Source organism: Lagopus muta, chromosome 2 (assembly GCF_023343835.1).
Source record: "Lagopus muta isolate bLagMut1 chromosome 2, bLagMut1 primary, whole genome shotgun sequence".
In the NCBI taxonomy this organism is placed as follows: domain Eukaryota; kingdom Metazoa; phylum Chordata; class Aves; order Galliformes; family Phasianidae; genus Lagopus; species Lagopus muta.
This window is the reverse complement of record NC_064434.1, coordinates 34,996,865-35,009,483: the sequence shown is the minus strand read 5'-3', so window position 1 is coordinate 35,009,483 and position 12,619 is coordinate 34,996,865. Positions and strand designations below refer to the sequence as shown.

The 12,619-nt window shown below is 39.0% G+C and overlaps 1 protein-coding gene across 3 annotated transcripts in view; it reads left to right on the top strand.

Annotated features, from left to right (window-relative positions):
* The window catches only part of RNGTT (RNA guanylyltransferase and 5'-phosphatase), a 196,766-nt gene that overhangs the window by 53,309 nt on the left and 130,838 nt on the right, over positions 1–12,619 (top strand). For all 3 annotated transcript variants that reach the window (XM_048937810.1, XM_048937809.1, XM_048937806.1), the window contains exon 10: positions 12,174–12,245. In XM_048937810.1, coding sequence (XP_048793767.1) covers positions 12,174–12,245 — 72 coding nt within the window. The remainder of the gene's footprint in view (positions 1–12,173; positions 12,246–12,619) is intronic.

The window sequence follows — 12,619 nt, the reverse complement described above, 5'->3', positions numbered from 1 at the left end:
CAAGGTAAGGGGATTTAACTCTTTCCTTGGGGGTCGGTTGAGACTCTTTGAGTGTGTGTGACTGAGACGCGCTGTCAGTGCGAAGCGAGTGCTGAGTCCCGACCTGCGGTTCCGCTGTCCCGCGAGGGGCACGGCCAGGGACGGACGAAGCGGCTGTGTTGGTGAAAGGAAGAGTCTCGGGAGGGAACTGTTGGTGTGCGGTACCCTGTGCGCTTGACGAAGTGCCAGCAGTACACCCCTATTAATCCGAGATAGGAGTCTAGTACTCCTGAGGGATTGGGCCCAAAATCCGAGAATCAGAGTGTGGTAACCTGTGAGCTGGGGAGTTCACAGTAGCATTCTGGAGGGATGGGTAATAGGAGTTCCCGAGAGCAGGGGAAAAAGGTCCCCGGAATGGTGCCTAGAGAGAGCCAGCCCCTTGGGAGAAGTGTTTCAAAATTGGAAAATAATCCCAAAACTAGGAAAAGAACAGGGAAAAGATGTTTAAATACTGTATACAGTAGGGAGCCACTACAGGGAAAATCATTTTTTTTTGACCAAAATAGGAGTCTGACGAAAATTGGGCCTATCAGACTTTGTATTTATATGTCAACAGTAAGACTCCTTTTTCTGAAACAGAATTGGCTTAGGTCGCTTAATGAGTGCAAGGAGTAAAGAAATGTGCCTCGCGAGGAGTCCAAGTTCAAAGGAAATGGGAAAGAGAAGCAGAAAGATCATAAATGGGATCCCTTAGGTAACTTCCCCCCCCTTTTAATTTCTAAAGCAGTGCAATTTTTAAAGCAGCGGTGACCTCTCCAGAGGAGGAGAGTGGGTGCTGCTGATCTGTGCAGGGTCCTGGAGAGAGGATGCGCTCTCAATTACTGAGGGAGTTGGAGTAATGCGAATGGGACCTGGAGAGTTTTCCTTTCTCTAATACTAACCTTACTAATACTTCACTTTGTCCTCTTAAGGCAGTCTTAGGTCAAAGGGAAAAAAGGTGCGGTAATGCCTGCTGTTTTTACTAGAAGAGAAGTTAGGAGTTGCAAGAAAAATTCCTTAACTGAGGATCCTATAAGTGTAGCAGAACAATTAGATCAATTTCTAGGGCCTAATTTGTACTTACGGATGGAAATGATGTTTATCGTTGATATGTTGTTTATTGGAGAAGGAGGTTGGCAGCTATGCAAGTGTGGGAAATGAATACAGAGGGAAGGTTGAGCTCTGGAGGAAGGCAGAGAGAGAGGAAGGATCCTGAGGATAAATTGTCCTGATTATTGTCACTGTCTTTATGATTGTTAAATGTTTATGTCCTGAAGGTGTTATGTTATGTTGTGTACGAGGCTGTTATGGAACAAGGGGTGTCTAAAGTGATATGAGAAGACCCCTTGGGTTGTATTTTGGCTCACTGGAGAAACATTGTTGGTGAGCCAGGGGGAATATTGAATAAGAAACCAGGAACGTAAATGGAGTAATGGGACCAGTTGTATAATTGAGTATCCTAATCATGAGACCAAGTGCTGGGTGTTTGTGGAAGTTGAGGAATTGTGTTGTTTGATTTGTGGATTTTGAAGGCACTGGGAGAAACTGTCTTAATGGTATGTGGAAATTATGTGGAAATACCGCTTTTAATGATATGTGGAAATGCAGTTTTAATGGTATATGAAAATGCAGAAATGCAGTTTTTAATGGGATGTGGAAATTGTGTGGAAATGCAGTTTTAATAGTATGTGGAAACGCAGTTTTAATGGTATATGGAAATGCAGAAATGCAACTTGTAATGGAATGTGGAAATTATGTGGAAATACCGCTTTTAATGATATGTGGAAATGCAGTTTTTAATGGTATATGAAAATGAAGAAATGCAATTTTAATGGTATGTGGAAATTGTGTGGAAATGCAGTTTTAATAGTATGTGGAAACGCAGTTTTAATGGTATATGGAAATGCAGAAATGCAACTTGTAATGGTATGTGGAAATTATGTGGAAATGCAATTTTTAATGGTATGTGGAAATTGTGTGGAAGTGCAATTTTAATAGTATGTAGAAATGCAGTTGTTAACGGTATATGGAAATTATGTGGCAATGCAGTTTTTAATGGTATGCGGAATTGCAATTGTTAATGGTATGTGGAATTGCAGTTGAGGGTACAAATAGTGGAATTGTGGAAAAACAAACAAACAAAAAAAAAAAAAATGGCAAAAAGGTTAAGGAAAACAGTGAGTTTGGGATATTAGAGTTGGGCCGGCACAAGAACACATCCCCGTACACCCCCCCACTGCGGCTTGTAAGAACAACTTGGAGTGGGAGAAAGAACTGGGGGCTGGAGCCTCCCGCTGTGATGTGAAGGGGTGCAGTGCTTGTGAATGGGGATGGGACGGACATTGGAAGTGAGAATAGCCGGCATCTGCAGAGCTGGGGAAACCCGATATCCAGTGTGAGCACTGGAAGCCTGGGGAGAGAAGGGAGTGAAACTGAAATACAATGTTAGTAATGGCTGTGATGATGAGAGTTTGGGAAGTGAAAAGGGCTTGGGAAAAACAAACTGAGGAAGGCAAAGTTGAGCAAGGTTAACAGGGATGTCCTTACCTAGAAGAAGAGGTAAGGGGAGCCTGGAAGGACTCAGGGAGAGTTCCACCCTGCCAGGACTGAAAGCAGCAGGGGAAGCAGGCTGAAGAGGTTTGTTTTCTGGTACCTCTGGGTGCGTCTTACTGTTACCCGTAGATGATTTTTGTAATAGTTGTAGCAGCTACTGGCAAGAGAAGTTTACTTTTTTTTTTGGACCAATTAAATACAGGCTAGGAGAACAAGTAGGAATATATAAATTCTTGTACATGCCAGGTTCTCCAAAACGATTATTTGGGCATGACATGTTAGAATAGTTGAATGTGGAGATTAAATTCAGTAGAGACGATTGGACCTACTTGTCAAGCAAGAGCAATGGACTGAAAATTTTAAGTCTGGCTTTAACACAAACTGGGAAAAGCAATGTTGTACTCCCAGAAGTTACGTAAATCCTACATTGGGTATACACGGGATTGCAGGCATCAGGGATGCCTGGCAGAGCCAAAAATGCAGCCCAATGAAAGTTAAGTTAAAGATGGGAGCCAGCCCAACCAGGGTAAAGCAATGCCCTTTGAGGATACAAGATTGTAGGAGGATAAAAGAAATAAAAATAACTTTTTGGATTTTGGATTACTAATTGGATAGAAATCCAAATACAACACCCAATCTTGCAAATGAAAAATTGGATGGCAAGAGCTATAGTTTGGTACAAGGTTTGAGGGCAATTAATAGAAAAGTTGAATATATACAACACATGGTGTATATCTTTATTAACCAAGTTAAGGGATAAGTAGGTGGGTTTTACCGTTCTGGACTTGAAGTACACCTTTTTCTGCCTGGTTTTGCAAAAGAAAGTCTAAAATTACTTGCCTTTGAATAGAAAAACTCAAATATGGAGAGAAGAAAAAAATAATAATAATTAAAAGTAATAATAATAATAATAATTCAGTTAACCTGCACAGTGTTACCCAGGGTTGTGAGAACAGCCCAATGATTTTTGAGAACTGGTCAACTCGTGAGCCTGAGATTTGGATTCACCATCTCACAGTGGAACTTTACTGCAGTACGTGGATGCTACAGTAACAAAGGACTGTGCAATGGACTGTGAGCTTGCTGAATTTCTTGATTTAAATGGCTATCAAGTTTCTCAACAGAAAGAACAACTGATCAAAGAGAAGGAAGCAACTTGCTGAACACCCAGAACACCAACGCAGAGCTGCCTCCAAGCCAGCAGTGTGCGACTGCATGGAGGCTGTCTGTACAAGTTGGTCAGAGCTACAGGAGGAACCGTTGGACGATGCTGAGGAGTCCTGGACGATGCTGAGGAGTCCTGGATTCATCGACGGAAGCAGTTTTGTGAAGACAAGGAAACCGTAAGGCAGGACATGCAGTAACTGCTACTGACAGGGTAATTGAAGCACAACCATTACCTGTGGGGACTTCCACTCAGAAGGCTGAAATAATTGCCTTGACAAGAACCTTAAATATATGGATGGATGCTAAATATGCTTTTGGGGTGGTACCCACTCGTGGTACCATCTGGAAAGAGCAAGGATTGTTTACACACAAGGAAAACAAATTCAGCATGATGTAAATCTACCAAAGAACATCATGGCTGTTATACATTGTAAAGGACATCAGAAGAGTGACTCTGTACAGGAAACTGGAAATATGATGATGGATCAGGTGGCAAAACAGGCAGCTGAAGGAAAAGAAATTGGTGAACAGCTTTAATTCCAGACGGTACACTTGAAATACCTGAACCTTAGTCAGAACCTATAAGGTACTCTAGAAAGGATAGGAATCTAATGAATGAAGGGAAGAGAGCAAGCTGACAGATGGGTGCATACCCAGATGGACACACTGTTGTGCCCGTTAGTATTTTATAGAATTTGGTTCTAAGGGAACATAATAAAACATGGGGGGGTTCAGACACCAGAAAGTAACTGTACAATCCTAGTACCAGGAACAGGGTACGAGTGGGGCTTGTTGGAAAGGGAACCTTCCAGGACAACAATTGCAAATTGATTTTTTTTTAACTGCCAGGAAAAATGAGGGTTTTGATATATGCTAGTTCTAACCAATACCCTTTCAGGGTGACCAGAAGCATTCCCTTGCAGGACCAATAGTGCCAAGAAAGTAACCAAGGTACTTTTGCAGGAGATTATTCCAAGGTTTGAGTGTCCTGCAACAATACCCTTCAACCAGGGAACTCGTTTTATTGCAGAGATTGTCCAAGAGGTCAGCAAGCATTGGGAATAAATTGGCAATTGCACACAGCACACAGGCAAGTGGTCAGGAGGAAAAGATGAACTATGTAATTAAATCACAGGGTGTAAAACTGGGCCAGGAAGCTGGACTATCCTGACCACAGTTGTTGCCTTTGGCTCTCCTTAGTACCAGAACAAAACCTAGAGCCAAAGATGGGTTAAGTCCTTTCACAATACCGTACAAAAGGCCTTATGTTGTACAAACGGGGATCTCTACCCAAGTAGGGAGCAAAATACTAACTGAGCATGTGATTAGTCTGCAGGAATAGCTCTGAGAAAAGGAGAAACTGGTTCTAGGAACTAGAGCCCAAGGCCTTGATATGGCTCGATAATATGTATGTAACAAATCTCTTTTAAGATTCGCCCCTGGGACCAAGGTGGGTAGGTCTGTTCCAGGCACTGCTAACATCCCACACAACAGTGAAAGCATTGTGAATACATCATACTAGAGATAAGAAGGTCCCTCGAACACAATGAGAACTGAAATCAGCTGGACCCTTAAAACTGTGAATCTAAGGACAGAAATGTGGGCTCTTGTAACTGTTAGAAATGTTAATTTGATGAGTGCAGCATTTAATGTAAATACTTATGTATCTCTTGTGACGAACATTATTACATATCAATATTGTTTGGTATGTGGGCAAGCTAAGGATTTAAACTTTTATCTTCTTGTTGTTCCTGATGATTTTAAGGCAAGAAATCAAACTGTTGCAGGGTTTGAGTCACTGTCCTGGTGGGTGATGATCAACAAGAATGTAGATTGGGTTAACTACATCTGTTATAATCAATGGAGATTTACAAATTATACAAAGAGTGCAATAAAGAGAATTGCAGGACAGTTATATGCCACAAGTAGGGTGGCCTGAGAAAATAGGATCTCCTAAGATATGATAAAGGAATGTATATGTAACACTGGGTACTCGTTGTTGCACCTTTATCCCAATAACACAGCTCTGGATGACATAATAATGAAGGCAGTGCAAGGACTTGGTGCCACCCTTGGCAATGAAGTGGCAGAAAAGAAATCAGGAATAGATACTTCTGTCACTGGATGGTTGGAGTTCTGGTTTGGTAAATGGAAAGGGGTGACTGCATCCACATTTACTTCTTTGATAGTAGCAGCAGGAGCCTTGATGGCCACTGGTTGCTGTGTTACCCCCTTTGTGAGGGGACTAGTAGAGTGAGCACTAATAGATAGTAATATAGATATAATAATTACTATAATAATGTAGATAATAATGATAGAGAGAGCACTGTTGAAGCAAGCACTAAGGGAGCCATTACATTTGGAAAAAATTTTGGTATTAGAGGAGATGGGAGATAAAGAAAGTGAAGATGAGGGCGATGTCTATAAAAGTGAACCTTAAAGAATTGCAGAAATCAACAATGTATAAAAAAGAAAAAGGGGGGAATTGTGGGAATCAAGTGTTGTTTCTGCATTAGAATTGTATAATATTATTTTTATTTTATGATCTCCGCTATCATAGTTCCCAGGAACACACTGTATATATGTGTATATATGTACATTTTGTCATACACACTGCAAGAATATCCTGCACGAGAGCAAACCAGAGAACAAGCCATGGCAGCCCGAGGAAGCGCCTGACATTGGGAAGGCCTGACATCATCCCCCAGTGCTCTTTGTTTAACGATGATGACTTTAAAGAAAATCACCATATCAATAGGACAAGGAGAGCACCGAGACATCTTGGAGACAACAGGATGACTGCTGACTGGCACCAGATAACAAGTAAATAACAAATGTAAACCTTCTGATAAGATTGTGAACCTGGAGTACCCAGCCAGTGGGGAAACAGGGGAGGGGGAAGGCAAGGGGGAGAAAACAGGGTATAAAGGCTGTCATGTTGTGTCCATAGGCGCGCTCCTACTTGTGGGACGCCCGCCATTGCAATCGCGAATAAATTCTGCTTTTATCAGAGATACCGTCCTGACAAAAATTACTTGGATTATTTCCAACAGGAAGGGAGGAAAAAACAGCGGCAACAGTCTATGGAGGAAAACTTATTTTACTATGGTACCGGAATATAAGATAACACAATAGATACAATTTAATTGAAATTGAGAATAATAAATCAAACAAGATAGGAGAGAGAGTTCCCAAGACCGAGTCAAACCTAAGGAGCTTGGAACGGCTAGGAAAGCACCCTCCAGCACCCACTGCCAGGCAGCAAGAGAGCGCCCCCTACCTGGAAGGGCCAGATCCCGTGACTTCTGTAATGTACAGGGATAGGTACCTGGGATTGGAGCATTAACACTTCAATGCCCCGTACACTACATGATGTTTTGATGTGGAATGCTGAAAAGCAAAAAAAAAAAACCAACATAAAACCATGACAATTAACAATCAAGTCACTGATTGTATCACGTAGTAGCACACAGTAAGATGTAACTTTACCTAATTTGTTGTTCTGTAGAAGTATGGTTGTTATAGTACGTTTCAGTATTTCACTGTATGGCATAATAATTTCTTTTTTTCCTTGTGGTTTTTTCATGAAGTAGAAAGCAAAATATAAAAACTTGATTGAGTAATATACCTTGGGATAAAACTGAAATCTTCTGATGGATAATAAATACCTCTATAGCTCAGGTTTCAAAATAAATTTGTTTAATCTGTTTAAAAAGAAAAACAAAAACATTTTGATTGTATTTCATTGCAATTCCTTTCAGGAGATTTGACTTGCCTATTGCTTGAAGCATCAAAACAGCTTAACTTTGTAATTTGCTGTTTCTTTAATGTTCGTGTCAAATGATAATTTCCATAACTGTTCCCTCACTCAGAATATATGCATGATTTCATTTTTTTTCTAATCTACACGAAGGAAAGTTTGGCGCTTTTTTTTTTTTTTTTTTTTTTTTTGCATTAATGTATTTTGCCAATTAGTGCGGAAAAGCTCTTGAAGTTAATTCATTAATTACAGATTGAAGTATTTCACACTACTGCCCTTGAAGTAGCTTTTTTGCTTTCAGAGAATGAAGTTAGAGAAGGAAGGGGCCCAACTGGCCTTACTTTACATTGATCTTAAAAGCACAAGAAAGAAAACAGATGAATTCTGTCAGTTCCATGTGATGAAACAGTTGCATGTGATCAGAATACAAAAGATTAAGTAGTCCCTGCAAGTTTATTTAGAATGGGAATGTATAAAACTTTAATAAGGTAATTGCCATGAATTCAGTGATTTCTTAACATGCTTCAAGGCCTCTGATGTAAGCCTTTCATGTAGTGTTCTTTAAGAATCTCAAATGCATTTAGGGTTTGCTTCAGGCTGAAATTGCTTGCAAACAGTTCTCACCACGATCAATTGCATCTGCATGGTAAGAAGTTTTCAGTAATACTCATCTTCATCTCGAGCTTTTTGGTTGTGTTTGTTCTTCTGGCATGGAAGAAAGTTTTCTGCGAATCTCATTAAAGCTAATTTGAACACTACCTACAGGTGACCAGCATAACATTAAGCATTCCTTTGGAAGCCTCGTGTTTTGCCTATATAGCAGTGTCTGAGGGAATGCATAAATCTTTTTTCGAGTGTTTTGGCTGTTGTTCAAAGAAACTAGTTAGTTATTTTCAGGAAGTTTCTGCTTAGCTTTGGAACAAGTGAGTAGAAAATGCAGAAATATACTGTGTTTGATTTGCTGCTTAATATTTGTGTAAACAAAGACTCTTATTGTAAATATACAGTATCTAAATTTATTTTAAAAAGGTGTTTTTTTTTTTTAAACTAATGGGATAGACTGCAACTAAAACGAATTGTTGGTCATCTGTGTTTGTGAGCAAAATATATCTAGTGTTCAGAACTTCTCACAAAAACATCCTCTAAAATTCAGCTACGTGAGGGCTTCCTTAGTAACTCAGTGCTAAAATAAAACAGATGCACTTCTTATTTTTTTTCCAAGCCTTTAAGACTGTCATGATTTTTAACTTAAATTTTAAAAAAAGCTTGAGTGACATGTTGTCATGTATTATAAACATTCATTCATTTCAGTCCCCAGTTTTGGCATCCTTGGCCAGCTTTGTCTTCAAGCTGGATGGAAGGTTGCAGTCGCTCTGCCCTTTATGCTGCTTTGGTGAACTACCTGACATGGGAGGTCCTAGGTGGAGGCAGCCTTCCTACAGCTTGAATTTAGAATTTGCTGGGTACCTGAATGCAGAGAGACATTCACACTGGCGAAGACATCCCACAGAATTGTGATCAGTGGAGAGAGAGAACCAATTGCACTCTCGTGTCAGTACAGATCTCACATATTTGTAAGCTCTGTCAGAAACGGTACAGCTTACGACTGTTATAGTTTGTGAAGACTGACACTTTGTGCACGTAGCTGGGTGCTGTTTTTTTGGGTTTTTTTAAGCTCTTTGCATTCCTGAAATACAACACTGGCTGGAATTGTTTTGAAAATAAAGGGATAAAGGAAAGACTACAGGTAGGAGGAAAAAGAATGATGAACAGATGTATGATTAGATCAAATTCCATGCTCTGGTTCAACTAGGAGTGCATTCTACAAGTTACTGGGAAAATGAGATTCTGTGAATTGCAATTAAATTCTGGGTTATTTTATATGCAGCAACAATGTAGACCTGTGATTCAAGGTGGGAAAACAAGTCTCTGAGCTGTCAGGCCAGCATCTTTCCTTTTGCTGCTTGTCCAGCTTAAGGCTCGTAGCACAGTTGCTGTTTCTAATATGCTGTAAGCATATGCTCTGCAGCACCAGCAAAGATGAACACCAGCAGTTTGCCGGATTATGTTAAAGAAACCGACAAGTGGACCTTGTTCTGCAAACCTGCAGTTTAAGTCACTATTAAAGTGGTGGGTAATGGACAAGGGATAAAAACCGTATTTCCTAGCAATGGCAATATTAAAACGTGTTATAGCAGCTGTAAGCCTACATGGGATAGATGAAAGGTAATACGTGGCTGCAGGTATTACTTGTGCATACTGCTGTGTTCTGTTATATAGCCATGCAATATCTAGAAATTGTCTTAAATACAGCCTTACAGTATCAGGTTATTAATTAGAATAAGTGAGTTTGAGTTCCTCAAGTAGTACATTTTTCCAACTGTCTACAGTATGAACCTGGCTTTGAGATCTAATTCTGGAGGTATTTTTCAATTCTTCTTATTTCAAGAAAGACTGAGATCAGAATCTTAAATAATGATGTCTTAGATTAATTGAATCATTCTTATGATTGCTTTACACCTGTTGCCTTATGACAGCTGTATTGGCATAGCTAATGGAGCAGTGAATGCCAATGTCATGATGGTGATGAGCAGCACAGGAATGTGTCTTTTCTACTCTGAAGCATATTGTATTACTGTCTGTTTGCCCTGGTAGCTGGGATTTGAGTCAGGATCTGGAAAAGAACAAGAGGCAGGAGGGAAGGAGAAAAGAAAAGAAGAGGAGACAAAAGAGGCTACCTGTACCTGTAATAGGGTTGAAAAGGTTTATATGTGTCTGAAGTAGAGAAAAAGTTTTGATATACAATTTAATTCTGGGTTAAATCTAAGCATTCCAGAGAAAATGTCAAGAATGTACAGGACTTTCTTGTCTGTATCTTACAATAGTCGTAAACAGAATATCAGAGATACAGATTTTGAAAGTTAGGTTTAAAATCTTGTTAGACTGGGAATCGTAGTTTTTTCAAGGTTTGGCATATAAATGCTAGCTTTGCATCAGAGCTGGGTCTCTGGATATTCATGTTGATGAAATGAGTCCTTCAACTTTAAATCTGTGTTCAATGAAATGTGTTTTGGTTTTGCTTGTTGATGCAGTTGAAACTTTGAAACAGTGTGGTAGCATTCCAGTGTTGCATCTCCATTCATAGTCTTACCTAAATACTGGAAGGTGATAGAAGAGCATTTCATTACACCAATTCTACATAGACTTTTGTAAATGTTATTTGACAGTAGCTATGGATAAGTGATTTCTAGACTTAAGAATAAGGTATTGTAGTATTATGAAGGAGTATTTTTGGCTCAGTCTTTTTTTTTTTTTTTTTTCCCTTAATGGAAAGATGTGTATGATGATTCACTCTTAGCTGTGAAAATATGATCTCCATCTCTGTATTCAATTTATAGAAGATGAGATTGCAAAATGTGAAGTAGGAAATTTCTGGTTCCCATTGTTATTTGAAACAATAGGCTTACGTAGCAAATGCCTCCAACTTCGTATTTACTTGAAAGTAAATCTGTATTTAAAACTACTTTCTTATTTTTTAAAAGCCTAATATGATTAATTACTGAGTATAATTCAAGAAGTTTGGCATGTATGCAGACTGAAAATCTTTGAAAATCGTGTTGGGGTTTACTTTGTGAAAGTTACAGATTCTAGGAGATGTTGAAAGATTGTATAACAAAAATGCTAGTGACTCATCAAGAATTAATTTGAGTTGATGTAAAATGCTATTTTGGATTAATTCTTGAGCACATAGTTATGTTTTCATCATGTTACAGTGAACTATTTTTTTACCCTTTCCCATTGTTTCATCTCCTGTGTATGGCCTTGGAGTTGTCATTTGCTATTGGCAGCAAAAAACCCTTTCCTGGTAGAACTATCTTACTAGCTGAGAATTGGGTGGTGGAGAGCAGGATGGAAAAATTTGCATGTGATTAAATATTTTTTTAATTAATTTACCAAATTGATGAACTGGTCTGCTTCATATCACAAATCTGAGCTACAGATATAGGTACCAGCATGTAAGGTGTGTGTGTGTTCATGTTTGTTCATCGTTAACAGATTTTCTCCTTGCTGACATTTTCAAGATAGATTACCAATATATATTGAATTGAAACCAATTTCATGTGATACAGACATTGCATTTCCATTTGAAAGAGTCCTAGTGCTTAATCACAGTGCATTCAAACAAATTGCATTTGTCACTGCTGCTTAGAGCACAGCTAACATGAAAGTGACCAAAGCAAACATAGAAAATGGATAAAAAAGCTTGCTCTTTACTTTTCTGCTGTTGAAGTTCTTGTTGTAGGTGGGATTTCCAGAGGTGGCTAGTTAGGGTTGCTAACAGGTTATTACAGTTCTGACTATGTTTTTTAAGGCCTCGTTCTTGCAAGAAAGGTAATGATTTTAAAAGCTGTGGAGAACCTAACATAGAAATGTTCCAGATAAGAATGTGGAGCATTAGGACAGCTTTCTGCCTTCTTACTGAACGCTTCATGAGACATTTAGGACCATTATATTTTTATAATGCTGACATATTGTAAAAATTTTTGGGGGCAGTAAGAATGTGCCAGTTATTTGATTACATCACACTCCCAAGCTTATTCACTAATTAGAATGTGTTGACTTTTTTTTCTTGTAGTCATGAAGTAAATGTAAATGTCATCTCTTTTCTTTTAAGGAAATGATCGTCGACAAGGTCAATGGACAGGTTGTTCCTCGGTACTTGATATATGACATTATTAAGTTTAATGTAAGTACTTCTGGTTTTATCATTAGTTATTGATTCTCATTTCTAATTTAATCCTATTTGTATAATTAAGAGTTTGAGTATAAACTTCAGCACCGAAAGTATCAGGTTATTTTGTAGCTCAATAAAAAGCACTGCATCAGAGTTAAGATGGAAAGCAGCCTTCTAATAGACATTGATTAATTTCCACATAGTGGTGGTTTGAAATGGTCTAGTAAACGCTGTGGAAAATTTCCCATTTCTAAAGCGCTCCTAAACTTAGAGAGAGTGAAAATGGATAAGGGATGAAGAAGTTGGCCTATGAGAGGCTTATATTTTATGAGAGCATCACAGCGCTCCATGCTAAGCTATTCTAACATCTCTTTCTCATATTTATC